Source organism: Heterodontus francisci, chromosome 33 (assembly GCF_036365525.1).
Source record: "Heterodontus francisci isolate sHetFra1 chromosome 33, sHetFra1.hap1, whole genome shotgun sequence".
In the NCBI taxonomy this organism is placed as follows: domain Eukaryota; kingdom Metazoa; phylum Chordata; class Chondrichthyes; order Heterodontiformes; family Heterodontidae; genus Heterodontus; species Heterodontus francisci.
Window position 1 is genome coordinate 52,984,219 of NC_090403.1, and position 23,024 is coordinate 53,007,242.

At 47.5% G+C, this 23,024-nt stretch overlaps 1 protein-coding gene across 2 annotated transcripts in view; it reads right to left on the minus strand.

Moving 5' to 3' along the window:
- Positions 1-1,232: 1,232 nt before the first annotated feature.
- socs7 (suppressor of cytokine signaling 7) overlaps positions 1,233-23,024 on the minus strand; it is a 70,981-nt gene continuing 49,189 nt past the window's right edge. For both annotated transcript variants that reach the window (XM_068013578.1, XM_068013577.1), the window contains 4 exons: positions 20,626-20,754; positions 10,029-10,164; positions 9,304-9,456; positions 1,233-8,200 (listed from right to left, as the gene is read on the minus strand). In XM_068013578.1, the coding sequence (XP_067869679.1) occupies positions 9,336-9,456; positions 10,029-10,164; positions 20,626-20,754 (386 nt within the window). In that variant the 3' untranslated portion in view covers positions 1,233-8,200; positions 9,304-9,335. The remainder of the gene's footprint in view (positions 8,201-9,303; positions 9,457-10,028; positions 10,165-20,625; positions 20,755-23,024) is intronic.

The following is a 23,024-nucleotide window of genomic DNA, read 5'->3' on the forward strand; positions in this document are numbered from 1 at the left end:
CAACAACGGTTTCAAATATATTCAAAGAGTGCTTCCATCTTATAGGAGCTAATGAAGATTTATACCTGGAGCAGTAAACAGAAGCCCCACCTGCGCTCAGGTGACATATAAAATCCCACGTCCTATTCAAAGAAGAGCAGGGAAGCTCTCCCTGCTGTCCTAGGCTAATATTTATTCCTCATCCAATATCACTGAAAAATAGATTATCTGGTCATTATCACATTACTGTTTGTGGGAGATTGCTGTGTGCAAATTGGTTATTGCATTTCCTGCATTACAACAGTGACTAGACTTCAGAAGTACTTCATTGGCTGTAAAGTACTTTGAGATGTCCTGAGGTTGTAAAAGGTGCTATATAAATGTAAGGCTTTCTTTTTTGCTGTCCATAGAAGTGCAATCTTAAGTATTAAGAAGAATTGCAGATTAGGCAGTATTTCCCTGGACAACTAACCTGGAATTTGTCATCTATGAGGCACTAAAAGTGCTGTTTGCAAAACTTTTTGGGTCACCCTCCCCTTTATGTGCAGGGTGGGGTGAGAGGGTGGAATGAGGAGTCGGCTGTTGTGCCTGAATGTGAGCTAACACTTGAACCATGAATGGGGAGAGAGCACTTCTGTCAAATGTCAGCCAGGGTCCTTTATTGGAAGAAGTACCAGACCATTTTAATCCAGGAAAGACTACAAAGTTGACACGTCTTGTTTGTTGAGGCAAGGGGAGGTGCAGAATAAATCATTCAAACCCGCACACCTTAAGCCTTGGTTAAATTGGATGGGTGCTAGCGGGAGGTGGATGAGGAACAGGGAAAGTAGATAACTTGGAAGACTCTGGTCTAAAGCCTGATGGAGGGGAACCAATACGAGAGGGTTTGATACGGTCAACATAGTGAAGATGTTTCCACTTGTGGTAGAGATCAAAACTAGAGGTTGCAAACATGATAGTCACGAATAAATCCAACAGCAAGTTCAGGAGAAACGGAGTGGAACTCGCTACCATAAGCAGCTGAGGCAGAAACATGTACGGGAAATGCTGATAGAGTAAGACAAAGTAACCAGAGTGTGAGGAGGCTCATATAGAGGATAAGCACTAGCAGAGAGCTAGTTCTCTGCTGTAAATTTTGTCATTCACTGTAATGTAAAGCAGTTGTTCAAATTTAATAGCCTGAAAAGAAACAAAGTACAGATTAATTTTGGCTACCTTCAAAAATAACCAATAAATCCAACATTCATCCCAACACAATTTTAAATCAATTAGTTTATAATTCAGTGAAATTTTACTCAGACTCCGATCTGTACAAGTCTTTTTACGCCAGTAGTTTCAAGAATAGAAATTCGATACAAATCCACAATACATAATCAATTGCCTTTTTTCAACATTTACAAAACAAGGGTTGAAACATTTACACTCGACTCCCTCTGACATCATCTTTGATTGTTCCAAGGTCCTCGATATACTGAGAGGACATACATGCTTATTAACAGAGTATGTACAAAGTAACAGGAGACTGGACGGTTACAGTCAGCCTGCATTGATACTGCATCAATCGCAAAATATATCTAGATTTAACAGGCAAGGCCATTCTTAAAGGGATACAGCTTTTTGTTTTATGATTTGTCCAGGACTATTTTCACACAAGGGAAAAACTTCACCTGGTCACAAACTAAATCAATTTAACTGTTATAGAAGAATTTGTACATTCACATCTGGGTTGGTGGGTTGTGTTTTCTTGCCCAGACTGATGGGACAAAGTTCTCCTTTGGCTGTGCAGGTTTCTGTGAAGCGAGTCTGCAACTTTAGACAGTTCCTATTAGACCCTCGGCTCACAGCAGAAAACCCAGCCCAGGTTTAATTCACCAATTTAGTATCAGACTGGGAACATCACTGGTGAGAAAGAACCGAATGGCCTTTTCCCATTCGGAGCTTGCTCAAGGGTCGATGTGGGAAATGGAAAAGCATCACACATGGTACAGGTAGGGTCTATCCTGAGGTTGGATTCAGTGTGTTTGGGGGACCTTTGCTCTGCATCTAACCAGAAGAACCAGAGGGTGAAATGAGGAGGCATTTTGTGTAATGCAGTGAATTGTTGCGATCTGGAATGCACTGTTTGAAAAAAGTGGTGGAAGCAGATTCAATAGTAACTTTCAAAAAGGAATTGGATAAATACTTGAAAAGGAAAAATTTGCAGGGCTGTGGGGAGGGGGACTAATTAGATGGCTCTTTTAAAGAGCAAGCACAGGTGCGATGGGTTTAATAGCCTCCTTCTGTGCTTAACGGTTCAATGATAGCCATGCTTATACTCGACCCTGGAGGGTTTGAAGCTGCAGCCCTAAAGTTCCCATGACCTGGAATCCACTGTGACAAAAAAAACTTTTTGAAGTTTATACAGGTCTGGCAATCTCACAGCACAGGGAGTCACACACTCCCCACATTACACGGTGGGCAGAGAGGTTCAGTAAAAGGGACATTTGTTAGTTAGAATCAAATAAAACTCACTAGGCAAACATCCTCACGAGTTTCACAACAGAACTCAAAAACAAATTACGCATCGGTACAATTGCTAACTCTAGTTGGATGTTTTCCTGGAGGTTTAATCACATGACCTCCTGCTCCAACCGTCCCACCCAGGCCAATCCTTTTTATTTAACAACTAACAAACAAAAGTGTTGAAGAAAAATGCCACATTTTATTTTAATGCCCCCATGATTTTTCTTCCGGATTGATATGGAGTGTCTGGAAGATGAATCTTTAATTTCTGGTGAATCAAGGACAATCCTGGAGGGTTTAGTAACCCTAGGTACAAAGCTGCAATTGTAAAAGGACTGTTCCCATCACTGATATTCCTTGGCAGGGCTGCTCCAGCAAGGAGATGGCCCAGGTCACAGGCTCCAGGGATGGAGTCTCATATCTACAAAGTTTAAACCCTTCAACAGGTAATGTAACATTTGCCAATAATGCAGAAGCAGAATTTCAACGCGGAAGAAAAATTCAAGTCACAAGGTTTAGTAACCTCTAAGTTAAAGTCCGATGACTGCAAGAGCTAAACTTCCCTTTTCCAATGAGCTTAGGTTGTCCCTGTGGGTCAATAGGTTTCCCAACCTTTCCAAATTCCACAACTAGACAGTGAATACAATCATGGATGGTGTGTTAGGATTTTCCTTCTCTTACAATAAGTGACATCTCCATATCACTGGATACCCAAGTGGAAGGGTGGGAACATGGTTGGTTGAGGAGGTGGGTTGGAGTGGGAGATGGAATTTTACCTTAAAAATCCAAACTTCCAGCTCTGGTTGGACATGTTCCTGGAGGTTTCCTCACTGACCTCCCACCTTCAGTGACCCTGCCCAGTTAAACAGCCATTTTTCTCATTTCTGATATTAACAAAACTTTTCAAAGAAAATGGAAAAAAAAAACAATTTTTCCTGACACCCCTCCTCCCCCAGCTATGGTTTTCCCCTTAGCTGTTGCTCACAGCAGTGTCAGGGAGATAAATCTTTAATTGCTGGAGAGAGCAGAAAGATCCTGGAGGGTTGGCAACTCAGAGTAAAAACTGGACCCCCTGATTCGATGCAGCAGGAAACACGACAAATCAGAATGGGGAAAATCACTGTGTCGCGATGTCACCGTGTCCACAGCTGGATTCTACCTGACTTTACTGACCTTGGGAAGTAGCAAATCTGCATTACAAAGGATGATGTACTTATACCGGAATAAAGGCTACTCAGAAATCTGCCATCCCAGGGAATTGTGCACACATAGCCTGCCATTTTCCCTCTGGAAGAAACGCGAGATGCGATTATCAGATCCCAGAATCGACCCCTTGTGTTCCTCTACTTGAAGATGCAAGAGACTTGAAATGAAAAATATAAAAAAGGGGCTCTTTTCTTGAGAAACGAGGAGGCCGAGGGATGACCTGACAGAGGTCTTTAAAATCATGAAGGAGTTTGATAGGATAGATGTAGAGACGACATTTCCACTTGTGGGGTGAGACCAAAACTAGAAGTCATCAATAGAAGATAGTTGCCAATAAATCCAACAGGAAATGCTGGAGAAACTTCTTTACCCAAGAACTCGCTACCACAGGGAGTAGCTGAGGCATTGATGGGGAAGCTGGATGACCATACGAAGGAGAAAAGGAATGGACGGATATGTTGACAGGGTGAGATGAAGTAGGATGGGAGGAGGGCTGTTAATTCTCTACAATTTAGAAAACTCAATAAAGAAAAACAAAGCATCCTCTGAATATATTTCAAGTGGGTGCTTGCAACCTAAATGTTGGTTACACAAAACACACCGAGCTCGCAGGATTAAGGGCTGAGTGGCACTGTTTACCACCGTGAGCTGTTTCGTGCTTCAGCTGTACCGTGGAAATATGACACTGGGTTATTCACAAGTGAAGGAAATGACACAAAGAGCAAACCTTGGACTCGCTGATCACTCGTGGAGTTTTCCAAGAGGTTGCCAGAATTTTTAACAGTCAGTCGGATCTGAAGTAGAGAGACCCGGGGTGAAAGGGGTGCGGAGGTGAGGGTGGAGGAAGGAAATGAGGTCAATTACGTTTTTTGCTGACTCACTGTGTTGTTTCCAACACTAGATTCACCAACCCTCCCAGACAGTACAGGAACTGAAGATTAATGTCCTGTACACTGCTGCAAACAACCTAGCAGAGAATTCACAAATGCGCTTAAAAAAAGTTTTTTTTTAAAGAAAAAATTCTTTGAACACCTTCGGGTATTACTTATAAAAATATCTGAGATGGGAAAAATGGTTGTGTGACTGACAAGCTAAGAATCATCCAATGCGACAACGAAGAGTCTGTTTGCTTTCCAATTGGCTGTGGGAAGGCCGTGCATTGCGATGATGGACAAGTCAGGTGACCAATGGTGGAACATGGGGGCTGGGCAGTTGGATGGGAAGGTCATGTGACAAAACCTCACCAAATATGTTCAGCCAGAGTTGACGACCCAAATCTCCAGAATTCCCTTCCCAAACCTGATCACTCTACTAACTGCATTGGGAAGGAGCAGAGGGAATTTGGACTTTTTCCCCAAAAGAATGGAGTGGTGAAACAGTGTATAATGAGGAGGGCAAGTCAATTCAAATAGCGTGCCTTGGTGGCTGGATTCTGGCACTGGGAAGAAGTCACCTGGACTCATTCTCAGCCTCTGTGGGTGGGACACAGGAAGAAAAAAAGAGAATTCTAATCCTCGATAGTCAAACTAAAATCCTTCTGGGTCAAAGAGTAGCAGCAACCCAAGAATACAGTGGGGATAAATTGCAAAGTGACGTCACAGAACAAGGATTCACAGGGGTGAGTATGCTGGTAAACTTTTACATTTAACTGAATTTAAATTAATCAATTATAAAGCAAGAGTGGATCAATTAATTAATATAAAAACTAAAGCCAATTTGATAATTTATCATATAATTACAATTGGTGTTCAATTAATTAATCAGGTCTAGGGGGATAAACTTTAAATAACAAGGGATAATAACACTAAAGGGTTCTGAATTTCTCATTAAATTAAAGTCTGAGATATATAGATAATAGTTAAGTAAAAGCATTTAAGTTAACCTCCCTATAAAATATAGTTACGTCAGCAAAAGGGAAGCAGCTGATTGGTGATTAGCTGATGAGTCTTTATTTATTTAAGTTTATTTCTGTTAAATCAGTTAATAGTCCAATAGAGGCATGGCAGGGCATCTCAGTCCCATGGTGTGTACATCCTGTTCCACATGGGAACTCCAGGACAATTCTCATGTCCTGGACAATGACATGTTAAGGAATTGTTGTCAGCTGGAACAGCTCAAGCTCCGGGTTTTGGAGCTCGAGAAGCATCCATGAGGTTGAGAATGTCGTGGATAGCAAGTCTCTGGAGTAGTCACCCTGTAGCTTAAGAGAGCAGGCAGAGAGAGAATGGGTGACCACCAGGCAGTCAAGGAGGACCAGGAAGGTAGTACAGGAGTCCTCTGAGTGCGTCTCACTCTCCAGTCAATATTCAGCTCTGAATACTGGTGAGAGTGATGGCTCTTCTGGGGAGTGCAGCCAGAGCCAAGTCCACGGCACCACAGCTGCCTCAGCGGTAGAGCGGGGGAGGAGGAAGATTGGAAAAGCAATAGTAATGAGGGATTCTATAGTTAGGGGAACAGACATGGTATGTTGCCTTCCTGGTGCCAGCGTCAGGGATGTCACTGAGTGGCTGCAGAACACTCTAGAGGAGGAAGGGCAAACAGCCAGCAGCCACGGTCCATATTGGTACCAACAACATACGTAAAGAGAAATGAGGCCCTGAAGGCAGATTTCAGGGAGCTGGGAAGGAGATTAATAAACAGCAGCTCAAAGGTAGTAATCTCCAGATTACCCCCAGTGCCATGCACTAGTGAGTACAGAAATAGGAAGATACAGCAGATGAATGCATGGTTGGAGAGATGGTGCAGGACGAAGAGCTATAGATTCTTGGGACATTGGGACCCGTTTTGGGGGAGGTGGGACCTGTACAGGCCAGACGGGTTGCACCTCAACAGAGCTGGGACCAATTTTCTTGCAGGGCAGTTGGCTAGTGTTATTAGGGAGGGTTTAAGCTAACTTAGCAGGGGGATGGAACCAGGAAGTAACATTAGAGAGGAGAAACAAGGTGCATAAAGGATTGGGAGAGACAGATAGGACGAGAATAAGAAATTTTTAAGGCATTAGGAGGGGTATTAAAGGGAATAGAATAAGGTCTAAATTTGGTTTACAGTGTATGTATGCGAATGTATGGAGTGTTGTAAATAAGGTTGGTGCACTGCAGGTGCAAACAAACACTAGGGAATATGATGTTGCAACGATAATGGAGTCCTGGTTCTATAAAGCGCAGGACTGGGTACTAAATATTCCTGGATACAAAGTGTTCAGGAAAGATAGTGAAGAAAAGAAAGGAGGAGGGGTGGCAGTACTGATCAAGGAGAATATGACAGCGCTGGAGAGAGGATGTCCTAGAAGGGTCAAGGACAGAATTTATTTGGTTAGAGCTAAGAAACAATTGAGGTACCATTACACTACTGGGTGTATTCTATAGACTACAACTAGTAGGAAAGATACAGAGGAACAAATTTGTGAGAAAATTACAGGGAGGTGCAAAACTATAGAGTAATTATAATGGGGGACTTTAATTGTCTTAATCTTGACTGGGATAGTAATAGTGTGAAGGGCAGAGAGGAGGAAGAGTTTCTGAACTGTGTTCAGGAGAATCTTGTAGATCAGTATGTTTCTGGTCCAATGAGGAAGGGTGCATTGCTGATCTGGTTCTGGGGAGTGAGGTGGGTCAAGTGAATCAAGCATCAGTCGGGGAACATTTAGGGGACAGTGATCATATCAGGAGGTTTAGGTTATCAAAATCATGAGGGGTCTGGACAGAGTAGATGGAGAAACTGTTCCCATTGGCGGAAAGGTTGAGAATCAGAGGACACTGATTTAAGGTGAATGGCAAAAGAACCAGAGGGGACATGAGGAAAACTTTTTTTACACAGCGAGTGGTTAGGATCTGGAATGCACTGAGAGTGTGGTGGAGGCAGATTCAATCGAGGCTTTCGAAAGAGAACTGGATAATTATCTGAAGAGAAAACATTTGCAGGGTTTTGGGGTAACAGCAGGGGAGTGGGACTAGCTCTTGCAGAGAGCTGGCACGGACACAAAGGACTGAATGGCCTCCTTCTGTGCTGTAACCATTCTCAGAGTTACCTTTGAGTGATTTCTGCGAGTTACGCATTAAACAATCTGTGAATATAACCAGTAGTTTAATCCATAAGTTAACTAAAGTTAAAAGTTGTGCAATATAACCTTCCAGACATTCATTCAGAGTCAGGAATCTCAGCACAGAAGACCTGGAACGTCTCTGGATTCAGGAGAACTGTTGCCTCCCCAGCTCAAAGCTGCAAGTTAATAACACCTGTCTTTCTCAGTAGAAAGTGCACATCCATCATTTGATTGTCCTGTCCCATCTTCACCATCCAGGGGGATTCCGGGAGGAATTCTGTCATGTTCCAGATGCACCCTCCTCCTCTCTCTCCACCACACCACCTTTCGGAGTGAGCGATGAGTCTAAATAAGCATCGGGAATAAGGAGCATTTCAGGAATATCGACGAGCCCCCTCTGTCACAAGCGATTCCTGGTGTAGCAATGTGGTCAGACTGTGCCGTGCCCACTGCCCTCAGTAACCCTTGAACCTGTTCCAAAGCAGAGTGACAGCGTGAGAGGTCGTGACAACATTTCCTAACCACAACACAGATTAACTCCACAAATTGCCAAGCAATCGCATGACCTACTGTCCACAGCCACTCGGTATTTTTTTTGTATCTAAAACCCTCTCAGCAGAAATGAAGCACAATTTCAATTAAATTGGAGTAAATTAGCATAGTAAGCAGTTTCAAAGTGAGATAAATGAACCTGCTGGCTGCCCTAATATGACCGTGACATTCTAACAGATGCTGAAATTAATCATTTTAGATACAACAAAGTAATTGCACTTAGAACAAAAGCCAATCTACAGTGGCCTGACAGGAAGCTATTTTATGTTTTACAGAATCGACAACCAGAAACAGGCCATTTGGCCCAACTGGTACATGCTGGTACGAATGTCCCACATGAGCCTCCTCACGCCCTAGTTCATAATCTCTGTTCCTTTCTGCTTCGTGTTTATGTATCATGTTTATGAACCAGGAGCAGAAGTAGGCCATTTGGCCCCTCTATACTACTCAGCACAACAACTCCTTATGGTAGTGAATTCCACATTCGCACTTGAGGTCAGGGGGCAACTGAAATTGGTCAGAATTTGGGGAAAGAACCAATTACGCTCATCAGGAGACCTGGCGCTAAGTGGGGATGGGAACAGAATATTAGCAAGTGATGCAGAACGAAAGTATTAAAACTGACGTGACAAACTTACCACCTTTATCTCCCTAGCGATGGTGGGGACCATGGAATCCCTGCACACTGAGGCAATCGAATTTGCTGAGGGACTCATTTGGGTAGGGTGTGGAATTAAAAATTTAAAGCAACTGAATGTAGAACAAAGGACTGCTTTCAGGAAATTGGTCTAATGCCTCTCCACTCAAAAATGTTCTTAATCTGACAGACCAGGACTGCAGGCCCATGATGGGTGGAACGGTATGTCCCTGAAAGGTTCCCCCTCCCCATTCCTTCCAGCTCCAAAAGGAATTTCTGGGCCACGGTTTCTCAGGAGAGGGTGTACCGAGTGAAAAATTGAAGCAAAGAAAATAAAATAATACAACTCAATAATAGACACTAAGCAAGTGTTTGGTTCACTTACTTTATACGGTCCGAGTGATGTTACTGGGACAGCTACGTCTGGGTGTCCATGTCCTGTTCATGGGCGATGTGCAGGCGAACTTCCCTCAGAGAAAGGTAGGCCTCCTCCTCAGGATCGTAGTAGTAGAACTTTCGCAGATATGATATGAGAGGTCTGAACAAGATCAGTAATGCACAGTCAGCAGATAACCTCAGGAAAGTCAGTTCACAGAATCTCATTACCAGATGGAGGCCATTCAGCCCATGCCTGTGCTGGCCCTTTGAAACATCGATCCCAGTAGACCCACTCCCCTGCTCTTTCCCCACAGCCCTGCAATTTTTTTCACTTTAAGTATTTATCCAATTCCCTTTTGAAAGTTACTGTTGAATCTCTTTGCACCAGCCCTCGAGGCAGTGCACAAGATCTGACACATAATAGGATATCGAGAACAGCTCACATCCAGCCACACGAGTCTGTCTCAATGCTGTATCCACACATACCAGATTTAATTAGTCCCACATTCACTGCACCCCAACCCTTCAGACCTGAACCCCGAGCCCCCAGAGACCACATAGACCCAGACCCGTAGTTTTCACCTATCCCTCATACAGACTGTAACCCCCTGCGCAGACCCCCACTCACAACCAGTCAACACCCGCACAGTCTCCATCCCCCCCACCAGACCCTGTGCTGCACCACCCACCCGCACCACTGAGCATGCCCATCACTGACTGCTCACCACGTACTTTGGGAGTGGGAGTTCGGGGATATGGTCAATCCGGACAAGCTGCCGAATCCGGAAACGACAGAGGTGCTGCAGGGACTTCACGTTGCTGAAGCGGGAGACGGGATAGAGGAGCTGGACCGGGGTCGGAGGCAGACCTGCAAACAGGAAAAACACAGTCAGGAAGCTCAGGCCAGGCGACTATGTGCTGCACTGAAGTGTGCGGAGGTTGTCTGAGGACCACAAAGATCAACAAGTTGCATTGAAAAGCACCTTTAACAGAATAAACATGAGTTCAAATCCCAGCAGGCAGCTGGGGAATTTAAATTCAGTTAATTAAATAAATCTGGAATAAAAAGCTATGTTTCAGTCACGGTGACCAAGAAACTACTGGATTGCCATAAAAACCCATTGGGTTTCTTAATGTGCTTTAGGGAAGGAAATCTGCCGTCCTTACCTGGTCTGGCCTACATGTGATTCCAGATCCACAGCAATGTGGTTGACTCTTAAATGCCCTCGAAATGGCCGAGCAAGCCACTCAGTCGTATTCAGAGCAGCTGACCAGCACCTTCCCAAGTGCAATTAGGGATGGGCAATAAGATTAGATTAGATTAGAGATACAGCACTGAAACAGGCCCTTCGGCCCACCGAGTCTGTGCTGACCATCAACCACCCATTTATACTAATCCTACACTAATCCCATATTCCTACCAAACATCCCCATCTGTCCCTATATTTCCCTACCACCTACCTATACTAGTGACAATTTATAATGGCCAATTTACCTACCAACCTGCAAGTCTTTTGGCTTGTGGGAGGAAACCGGAGCACCCGGAGAAAACCCACGCAGACACAGGGGGAACTTGCAAACTCCACACAGGCAGTGCCCAGAATCGAACCCGGGTCCCTGGAGCTGTGAGGCTGCAGTGCTAACCACTGCACCACTGGCCTTGCCAGTGATGCCCCCATCGCATGAATGAATAAAAAAGTAAAATGTTCCAAAATACTTCACATGAGACTGAAATAAAAATAGACACGAGCCACAGAAGGCGATATTAAGGCAGATGGCCAAAAGCTTCGTCAAAAAGGTAGGCTTTAAGGAGCAACGTAAAGGGAGAGAGAGAGGTAGAGGGGTTTAGGGAGAGAATTCCAGAACTTAGGACCCAGGCAGCTGAAGGCTTGATATGTGCCAAACTCAGTTTAATCCTGCCTCTTTACCCCACTGTGCAAACAGGATCTGAAAGTGCAAAGGGAGCACAATATTCTCACAAATAAGGAAGTGCGCTGCATGAGAGGAGTATGATGCACAGAGCACCTGTTGATTCAACAATGCTGTTTGCAGGGAGGGGCCTGAACTACGAGAGTGAGCGTCAGTGAGCTGATCAGCTGAGGCAGAGCAGGATCTGCTCCCTGCCTTCACCCTGACCTCAAAAACAGAAGAGAGATTAAACATTGGTGTCACAAGTTTCACATCCCACTCCAGACACTTCAGCACAAAATTCAGGCTGGCACTCCCAGTGTCGTGCTGAGGGAGTGCTGCACTGTTGGAGGTGCCAGCTTTCGAATGAGACGTTAAACCGAGGACCCAGTTGCCGTCTCCTGTGGACGTAAAAGATCCCAAGACTCTACTTCAAAGAAGGGCAAGGGAGTTCTCACCAGTGTCCTGGCCAAGATTCGTCCCTCAATCAACGTCACTAAAACAGATTACCTGGTAATTTATGGTTGCTATTTGTGGGATCTTGCTGTGCACAAATTGGCTGCCACATTTCCTACATTTCAACAGTGACTGCACATCAAAAGGTGCTTCATTGTCTGAAACGTACTTTAGAATGTCCTGAGGTCAGGACACAAACACGGTAATAACTAAAGAACATTCCCCTTCTTTTCTCTGAAATGCTTTACATTCACACGAGAGTTCAGATGGGGCCTCGATTTAACATCTCATCTACAAGATGGCATCGGCATCAGAGCAACAACCGACAGCGCGGCGCTCCCTCAGCGCAGCCCCTCCGACAGGTTGGCGCTCCTTCAGCGCAGCTCCCCCCCCCCCCCCCACCGACAGTGCGGCGCTCCCTCAGCGCAGCTCCCCATTCCAACAGCGCGGCCCCTCCGACAGGAATGCACTGGAAGTGTCAGCGTAGATTCTGTGCTGAAGTCTCTGGAGTGGGTCATTTACCCAGGAGCTCCTGGTCAGGACTGGGGATGTTCACTGATGATTGCACAACGTTCAGCACCATTCATGACTCCTCAGATACTGAAGCAGTTCGTGCCCACGTGCAGCAAGACCTGGACAACATTCATGCTCGGGCCAAGAAGGCAAGTAACATTCACACCACACAAGTGCCGGGCAATGAGCATCTCCAACAAGAGAGAATCTAATCATCTCCCCTTAACCTTCACCAGGATTACCATCGCTGAATCCCCCATTATCAGCATCCTGGGGGTTACCATTGACCCGAAACTGAACCGGACCAATCCTACACACACATCAAACCCATCGCACCTCCTGTGTGCAGCAGAGGTGACCGAGTCTCTACTCAGCAAAATAAATTTATAGAAATGCATTTCAAGCAAATGTAATCTGACAGATATAGGTCTGTAGTTTGAAAGCATGAAAGGTCAACCAGTCCTTTAGAGCTAATGGCTTCCAGTGAAGAGCAGGACTGGCGTTCTTTTACCAAGTGCTGTGATGATTACTGCTCCAAGGGCCACCAGTATTGTGGGGTCCACATCTTTGACTGAACCACCCCAATGCCTAGGGATAGATTAGTTATGGTGTATTCACTACACAGGACCATCGAGCTGCACCAACTGGGCCCATGTGATTATGAATCCATTTTTAGTTCTGTCACCTTCAATCTGGGATCAGACAATTACAGCCTGTTTCCAGGGAATGAGAGATATCCTCTTATAGTTAAACACTTCAAGCAATGCTCTCATTACCTGCACTTTCCTTTCAAAGGCGGACACGTTTATTGAAGGCAGTAACTATGGAAACAGGGCAGGCACATGGGATTAGCAGCAGAGCGCGGGTGGAGGATAAACACCATCACAGATGGGTTGGATCGAACAGGCAGCATCCAGGTTAGAATTTCTGTATATCACATAAGTTTGCAGCACAGAAAGAGACACGTTCAGCCCATCGTATCTCTGCCAGCCCTTTGCTGCAGTTATTGAAAACCAGTCCTACTGCCCTAAACTCTCTGCATAACACTGTATATTCCTCTGCAACAAACGTTTAATGCTTAATTACTGATACTTTAAAAAAAATAAGGCTCTGAAATGAAACACAAGCAGAAATGAGTGTCTAAATATTGGAGGCATCTACTTATAATTCCCTTGGACTAAAAGCTACATTAAAATAAGAGAGAGAAATTACATACAAGTATTTTACACTGTCTATGGTCTAACTTCAAAGGGTAAATGCTTTGACCAAACATCAAGTGTTTCCCTCCGACTAATCATCCACGATCTAATTGAATGGTGGAGTAAGCTCGAGCTTCTGAATGGTCATTTACTCTGGCAGCCGAGTTCCTCGTTTCCTCTCCCTGCACTGTCTCATACCCCGGCAGAATTGAGTTCCGCCTGTCTGATACAAATTCTGCTCAGCTGGGTCCTGCTGTGGGGGTGGGGGGGGGGGGGATGAGAATAAATCCACCATCTGCGGGGAGTTACATTATCGCAACGCTTCACTGTGGCGGCAGAATAAGAATCAGAAACGTACAATGGTTGGCAGGTGGGGGGGGGGGTGCAAGGGGAATGGTGGGTGGAGAGGGGCGTGTGGAGGGGGGGGAAACGGCGTGTGGAGGGGGGGGGGAAACGGCGTGTGGAGGGGGGGAAACGGCGTGTGGAGGGGGGGAAACGGCGTGTGGAGGGGGGGAAACGGCGTGTGGAGGGGGGGAAACGGCGTGTGGAGGGGGGGAAACGGCGTGTGGAGGGGGGGAAACGGCGTGTGGAGGGGGGGAAACGGCGTGTGGAGGGGGGGAAACGGCGTGTGGAGCGGGGGAAACGGCGTGTGGAGGGGGGGAAACGGCGTGTGGAGCGGGGGAAAACGGCGTGTGGAGGGGGGGGAAACGGCGTGTGGAGGGGGGGGAAACGGCGTGTGGAGGGGGGGGAAACGGCGTGTGGAGGGGGGGGAAACGGCGTGTGGAGGGGGGGGAAACGGCGTGTGGAGGGGGGGGAAACGGCGTGTGGAGGGGGGGGAAACGGCGTGTGGAGGGGGGGGAAACGGCGTGTGGAGGGGGGGGAAACGGCGTGTGGAGGGGGGGGAAACGGCGTGTGGAGGGGGGGGAAACGGCGTGTGGAGGGGGGGGAAACGGCGTGTGGAGGGGGGGGAAACGGCGTGTGGAGGGGGGGGAAACGGCGTGTGGAGGGGGGGGAAACGGCGTGTGGAGGGGGGGGAAACGGCGTGTGGAGGGGGGGGAAACGGCGTGTGGAGGGGGGGGAAACGGCGTGTGGAGGGGGGGGAAACGGCGTGTGGAGGGGGGGGAAACGGCGTGTGGAGGGGGGGGAAACGGCGTGTGGAGGGGGGGGAAACGGCGTGTGGAGGGGGGGGAAACGGCGTGTGGAGGGGGGGGAAACGGCGTGTGGAGGGGGGGGAAACGGCGTGTGGAGGGGGGGGAAACGGCGTGTGGAGGGGGGGGGAAAACGGCGTGTGGAGGGGGGGGGAAAACGGCGTGTGGAGGGGGGGGAAAACGGCGTGTGGAGGGGGGGGAAAACGGCGTGTGGAGGGGGGGGAAAACGGCGTGTGGAGGGGGGGGAAAACGGCGTGTGGAGGGGGGGGAAAACGGCGTGTGGAGGGGGGGGAAAACGGCGTGTGGAGGGGGGGGAAAACGGCGTGTGGAGGGGGGGGAAAACGGCGTGTGGAGGGGGGGGAAAACGGCGTGTGGAGGGGGGGGAAAACGGCGTGTGGAGGGGGGGGAAAACGGCGTGTGGAGGGGGGGGAAAACGGCGTGTGGAGGGGGGGGAAAACGGCGTGTGGAGGGGGGGGAAAACGGCGTGTGGAGGGGGGGGAAAACGGCGTGTGGAGGGGGGGGAAAACGGCGTGTGGAGGGGGGGGAAAACGGCGTGTGGAGGGGGGGGAAAACGGCGTGTGGAGGGGGGGGAAAACGGCGTGTGGAGGGGGGGGAAAACGGCGTGTGGAGGGGGGGGAAAACGGCGTGTGGAGGGGGGGGAAAACGGCGTGTGGAGGGGGGGGAAAACGGCGTGTGGAGGGGGGGGAAAACGGCGTGTGGAGGGGGGGGAAAACGGCGTGTGGAGGGGGGGGAAAACGGCGTGTGGAGGGGGGGGAAAACGGCGTGTGGAGGGGGGGGAAAACGGCGTGTGGAGGGGGGGGAAAACGGCGTGTGGAGGGGGGGGAAAACGGCGTGTGGAGGGGGGGGAAAACGGCGTGTGGAGGGGGGGGAAAACGGCGTGTGGAGGGGGGGGAAAACGGCGTGTGGAGGGGGGGGGAAAACGGCGTGTGGAGGGGGGGGGAAAACGGCGTGTGGAGGGGGGGGGAAAACGGCGTGTGGAGGGGGGGGGAAAACGGCGTGTGGAGGGGGGGGAAAACGGCGTGTGGAGGGGGGGGAAAACGGCGTGTGGAGGGGGGGGAAAACGGCGTGTGGAGGGGGGGGAAAACGGCGTGTGGAGGGGGGGGAAAACGGCGTGTGGAGGGGGGGGAAAACGGCGTGTGGAGGGGGGGGAAAACGGCGTGTGGAGGGGGGGGAAAACGGCGTGTGGAGGGGGGGGAAAACGGCGTGTGGAGGGGGGGGAAAACGGCGTGTGGAGGGGGGGGAAAACGGCGTGTGGAGGGGGGGGAAAACGGCGTGTGGAGGGGGGGGAAAACGGCGTGTGGAGGGGGGGGAAAACGGCGTGTGGAGGGGGGGGAAAACGGCGTGTGGGGGGGGGGGAAAACGGCGTGTGGGGGGGGGGGAAAACGGCGTGTGGGGGGGGGGGAAAACGGCGTGTGGAGGGGGGGGAAAACGGCGTGTGGAGGGGGGGGAAAACGGCGTGTGGAGGGGGGGGAAAACGGCGTGTGGAGGGGGGGGAAAACGGCGTGTGGAGGGGGGGGGAAACGGCGTGTGGAGGGGGGGGGAAACGGCGTGTGGAGGGGGGGGGAAACGGCGTGTGGAGGGGGGGGGAAACGGCGTGTGGAGGGGGGGGGAAACGGCGTGTGGAGGGGGGAGGAAACGGCGTGTGGAGGGGGGAGGAAACGGCGTGTAGAGGGGGGAGGAAACGGCGTGTAGAGGGGGGGGGAAACGGCGTGTAGAGGGGGGGGGAAACGGCGTGTAGAGGGGGGGGGAAACGGCGTGTAGAGGGGGGGGGAAACGGCGTGTAGAGGGGGGGGGAAACGGCGTGTAGAGGGGGGGGGAAACGGCGTGTAGAGGGGGGGGAAACGGCGTGTAGAGGGGGGGGGAAACGGCGTGTAGAGGGGGGGGGAAACGGCGTGTAGAGGGGGGGGAAACGGCGTGTAGAGGGGCGGGAAACGGCTTGTGGAGGGGGGGGAAACGGCGTGTGGAGGGGGGGGGGGGGGAAACGGCCCCTCTAAGACTGACACTGACCTGGAAATTTGGGAGCATCCATTTTTGGGCGGTGGAAGCAGGATAAATACCCTCTGGTAGAATGACGAGATCGGAAGACACGCCCCCCACTCTAATAGAGCCACGGAACCATCAAAACAACTACCGCTGAAATTTTTATTAGCACCCTTAACATCCCAAGGCACTTCACAGGAGTGTTAGTCAACAAAATTCAACCCTGAGCCACTTAAGGAGATATCACAACAAGTAACCAAAAGATTGGTCAAAGAGACAGGATTTAAGGAGCTTTTTAAAGGTGGAGAGGTTTGGGAGGGAATTCCAGAGCTCAGGGCCCAGGCAGCTGAAGGCACAGCCACCAATGGTGGAGCGATTAAAATTGGAGATTCTTGAGAGGCCAGAATTTGGACAGCACAGAGATCTCAGAAGGCTGGAAGAAGTAACAGAGAGAGGGAGGGGCAAGTTCATGGCGGGGGGGGAGATTTGGAAACAAGGATGAGAAATTTAAACATCAAACTGAACGACTGGGACAGCGAGACCTGGCCTATTGAAACTCACAAAGGGGTAAGACTTTGTTTGCTCGATATCTGTACATGTGTCATATTCATACTTTAAAAGTTTCAGTACAATTAGCAAAACAGAACGAGCTCAGTTCTCAGAGAGTTAACATTGATAGTAAAAACAAAGACTGGAGGTGATGTGTGGCTGAGCAGTATTTCAAAGAAATTAGTCAAAGAAAATCTAAACGGTTTTAGACTGGGTATCAAACTTGCTGCTGCAAGTTCAGAGAAGGCTGTTTGAAATTTAGTTTTAAGGTGCAGTTGCTTCTGACAGACCTGAAGATGAGGCAGTGGCAGCTTCCTGTAGCTCTGTGGTTAACGGCAGATTTCACAAGACAGTCAGTGCAGAGTCTTTTCTTAATATCAAGGAAAGGCCTTTTTTCCCCTCTCCTCCCCTGAAGGTTTGGATTCCCATTACAGTATGGTTTCCAAGGGTACCAGTAATCATCAGAGAGCTACTCTAACTCCTCTTTGTGCAAGAGACTGTACAATGTGTGACAGCGAGCTATTTGCACCTGGGAGGCACTACAGAGCCAGAAGCTTACCCTCACCCATTGTCCAATCACATTTTCCAGCCAGTGTCACCAGGCAGCAATAGCATAGGAAGCCTTCCTGATTTCTCTCCTCCCTAGGCCCAGGGCACTGAGTACAATTGTGACCCTCCTACTGCCCTGTTTCAATACTTATCCCTCAATCAACATCACTAAAAAGAAAACAACAGATTATCCGCTCATTATCATATTGCTCTTTGTGGGAGCTTGCTGTGTGCAAATTGGCTGCTGCATTTCCTGCATTACATTACTTCAAAAATACATCATTGGCTCTAAAGTGCTTTGGGACATCATTAGATCGTGAAAGGTGCTATAGAAATTCAACTCTTTCATTCTTTTACAGCTCTTCAGCTGAGCTCAGTTGACCAAAGAGCAGTATTTGCAGAGGCCTGGAGAAAAGGCCCCTGCCTGAGGTGCAGTACCCAGCCCAGAGGAGAGGACCAGGAAAATACACACCGTTAAAGTTAGCTTCACACAGAGGAGTTGCCCGATCAGGATTGATAATCGCACAAAATGAGGTCCAAATCGGATATTCATTACTATTCTCACTTGGTCCTCTGTGAACCTTTAATTCTTTTTAATTCAAACAATGCAGTCATCAGAGAATGCAGCTCTATTCGTGATTTACACTCAGTCAGCAAACTGAAACTCCGGCTAATGGAGGTTAAATTATGAGGACAGGTTACATTGACCGGTCTTGTATTCCCTCAAGTACAGAAAATTTATTGGTGATGTAATATGCTTAAACAATTTGATAAGTAGTTTCTCTCTATCTACCCCACCTCTGATGCTGGGCCTGGGGGCAGGGGAATGTGGGGGGAGTCCCGAACTGGGGTGGGGGCAGAACCTTAAAATTAGACCTAGGCTGCTCAGGAGTGATGTCAGGAAGTATGTCTTCACACAAAGGGGAGTGGAAATCTGGAACTCCCTTCCCCAAAAAGCTGTTGAGGATGGGGGAGATTGGGGGATGGAGTGAGGGTCAACTCAAAAAGTTAAAGACAGAGTATGACAGTACCCTTGCCTAACATGGAACCAAGTTAAGATAAAGTTCAGCCATGATATATTTGAATAATGGAACAGACTCAATGGGGCTAAATAGCCTCATGATAATTTGAAATTAAAAAACACCTTTAACTAAGTCCCAAGGTGTTTAATGAATGACACAATCTTTCCCAAACCTGACAATACCATTGAGTGGCGGGGACAGGGGGTAGGGAGGGAACACCTCTGATGTACAGCATGCTTTTAATGAGATCATTTAGATTTTGGTTTTGTTGGGCGGGGGTCAGAGGTGAGTTTGGGAGTTGATGAGAAGAAGAGCATCAAACAAGATGCTGCAAACTCTGGATGGAGGTTCATTGTGGGAGCTTCCTTCAAAAAGAGCAACCCCTGGTATCCAACACTTAGCCAAAAATACCGGTGCATGAAAGAAAGCCTTATTGACCAGAATTTCCACTTTGGACTCAATCGATGGCGGTAATTGCACCAGTTTTGCAAAGTGGTTGTTTTGGTCAAGTTTATGCTCAAATTTATTTGCATATGACCAAAATCTTCCCCGCATCATTGCAATCAGGCAGCATTTTAGAACGTATCTTTATTTTGCATTACAAGTATCTCTTGATACATTTAAGAGTGATAACCTAGTGCTGGTTTATTAATGGAGCTGTAAATTGTGCTCATCACAAAAATTAAACATTTTAATTAGTGAGTCCAGTCCACCTTCTGTGAGTAACCGCATTTTAAATAACTGAAAATGACTTTTAAAAACATCTAAAAACAAAATGCACCGAAAACAAAAAAAGCTTTTTAAAAAAAAAGCCTCCCAAAAGTCCACAAACAGGTGCAATTAGCAGAAATTTGCATGGTGATTAATTCATTGGGGAGGGGGAGGGGGAGTGTGGGTGAGGGTGTGAGGGGTGGAGGGGTGGAGGGGGTTAAGGGGGGAGGGGGGTTTTGTGAGTGGGGCCAGCTTCCAGCACAATATTTTTCTTAATCTAGCACAATACATTGTGGCAACTCAATTTGCATTGGACGGAACTTGTCCTTGATATTTTGCGCTGGTTTTGCTGATTTTGGTTGTTGAAAAAAACAGCGCAACCAAGCAGAAATACCAGGCTGTCACAGATTTAATAGCAGCATCCAAATTGAACGAAACAAATGATTAATGGGACATCCCTTGAGCTTGCCATGCTCGGGGGTATTGAGAAAGAAAAAAAAGGCTCATAGCCTGTCACTCGCAAGCTCACCTCCATTCCTTCCTTCACTCTATCCTGCTCCTAGGGAAGGTAGAATATCACGAGGTCAGTTATCAGCACAATTAAAGGCCGGCAATGCGGGACTAGTAATATTCCCGAAGATGTTGCACTCTTGGTGCGCTTGACTCAGTTTTAATAAATTTAAGTCGAGTTTGATACTAATCAGCTCTTGCAAAATGCCAGGATATTCACTGCTAGCAGCCTTACAGCTGTTGAAAATCAGAGAGTACTGACATCAACAGAGGCACAAAGCTTAAAATATATAAAATGAGTGATGTTTGGTGGAGCTCGATTACTCCAGTTAACATTAATGACAACAGGTTAAACAAGAACCAATTTCTCATTCAAAACCACTTACACTTTACTGAGTCAAGGACTCACTCTCTCCCCCTTCCTTCCAGATATTGCTTACTTTTTTTAATACAGGGTTTGCAGTGCCTCATGCATAAAGATTAAACTATAGATTAAGACGTATGTGGCAGCCATTTTCCACACAGCAAGATCCCACAAACAGAAGATGAAGGAACAACAGAAGTTAGGAAGGACACAGGAAGGCAAGGAATTGCCAGATCCCAGGAATGTTCTGGCTCAGTGGCTGCACCCGGACCAACTCTGACTGAAAGCACAACCCCGGGCACAGCTGTAGCCCTCCCCTGGAAGTCAAAGGGACTTCAAAGGTTACACAAAGCAGTGCTTTAAAAAAATCCAAAGAAAAGCAGGGAGACACAAACTTACCAGGAACCCGTGAGCGTAGAAAATACAGAAATTTCCCATTTTTGGAATGCATGATGGCCCTTTCGATGAACTCGACCACAGACTGGCAGCGGTCCTCAAATTTCGGATGACACCAGAGACTGAAAGTACCTGTCAGGGAGAGAGCAAATGGAGTGAGCAACATGTACAAAGTAACCATGGATCAGCACTCCGCTGGCCTCCATCAACTTCACTGGTAAATCAGTTCAACGAAACAGTGCATCAAATATTTAATGTTCGTGTGAAATTTATTGCAAGCACTTACAAGGCAGTGAGTACAATAGACGGATATTACCTCCAATCCTTCTAAGAACCAGGGTCCCATGTGTTGAAAGAGTTATTTTTTTTCTTTATATAATTCCTAACCCCATGTGGCATCCACATGACCATATCATTATCCATCCTCAGCCAATCATTGACAGAAATACTGTGGCTATGAGAGCAGGCCAAAGACTGAGTATTTTGCAGTAAGTGACTCACCTCCAAAAAGTCACAGATCTGAAATGGTAATTCTGCTTCTCTCTCCACAGATGCTGTCTAACCTGCTGAGTAATTCCAGCATCTGCAGTATTTTGCTTTTATTACAAGCAAAATAACACTGGATGCTGTTCTGATTGTAGTTACTTGTTATTAATTCCAGGGTTCTGTAAATCTTCAAGTTCACTACAGGGACAGAGATGTCACATCACGCAATTACATGGATGGAATGCTTCCTCCCACCACACTCCTCAACTTTCTGTCAGTGTCGAGCACAGAAGCTCCCTCAGTATCAGCAGTGGCTCTGTGGGTAGCAGGCTTGCCTCAGAGTCAGAAGGCCATGGGTTCAAATCCTACTCGAGAGACATGAGGCCGACTCTTCCAGTGCCAGTACTGAGGGAGTACTGCACTGTCAGAGATACTGTCTTCTGGATGAAGTGTTAAATGGAGGCCCCTCCTGTTCTCTCAGGTGGAAGTTAAAGATTCCACAGCAGGGGAGTTCCCCCAGGCAATCTGGCCAATATTTATGCCCCAGCCCTACATAACTAAAAAAATATAGATCATTTATTGATTATCAAATTGCATTGCATCTGGCTGTGCTCAAACTGATTCTGTGTTTCCCTATGCTATAGTAGTGGCTATGCTTCAAAAGTAGTTCATTGGCTGTGAAATGCATTGGAATGACCCAAGGTTGTAAAAGGTGCTATATAATTGCAAGTCTCTCTTTCTTATTCCTCATCCACGTGCCCTAAATGGAGACAGCACTGAGCTCCCTGGTCTCAGCTGGATGACAGTAGCTGGGCTACAATAGGCTGGGAGGGTTGGGAGATATCAGCCTGGGTTCCACTTCCCGCTTGCTATTCAGTCACCCCTGTTGTAAGGTGTGTGAACGATAATTGCTCATCAAAACTACACAGTGTCAGTCTAGAATATGAGCTCAGAACTCTGGAGTGAGGCTTAAACCCATGACCTTTTCACATAAAGACGAGGACTTTCCTTTGTGGTTTTAAGTCGGGGCTATTTTTGTAAAAGTGATGCTGGGTACAGCAGCTAAAAAATTCTGACCGACTGAGCATACTCAGCTCGGTTTGCCATGTTCTGTAAGGATGATCTCATTTTAGAATTCTAGTCTTTGTTTTTCCCAACAGCTCAATTACAAACCCAAAACCTCCAGACCCTCCCCCCTCGAGCACCACAGGCCGTGCTGAAACACGTAGGGAACAATGAGAACTCCTTGTACAGACCGACCTGCAGCAAAATACGCCCACAGAAGACACGACAGCAGGACAGTGAGAATCATCAAACCAAACCTTAGTGATGACACTCAGATTTACAGCTTTCACATAGTTTTAACTCACAAAACTCCACTTCTTTGTTAAGTTTATATCTGGGTGAGGTTTATATACAGTTGCAGTCTATGTGTTTGTCAATATGGTGCACAACTGACCCAGTGCTTCTCTGTAGCACAGAGTGTTGGCCATTAACGAGCAGCATTACCATATTACCCCTGACCTCTATACAATCTACTGGGCATCGTTTAATGGAGAGAGGGAACACCATCTCAAACAAGTTCCAAACCAACAGCTCCAGGAATGGATCAACTGCTCATTTGTTGGGTTGCTATTTGTGGGATCTTGCTGTGCATTTACCTACAGAACACAGTCACTTCACTCCAAAGTAATTGACTCAGTGTGAAGCATGTTTGAGAGCAGTGGTGATGCCATAGAAAAGCAAATCTGTCTTTAATTTTGACGTAAAATGGGATTCAAATTATTTAAAACTTTTTTCTAACTCTGAAGATGAAGATAGTTCCGTTTTGACAAGGTGGGAGAAGAAAGAAATCAAATTCCAATAACCACCTTGTACCTGGTTGAGCCAGCTTGCCCGTGTTGTACTGCAACAAA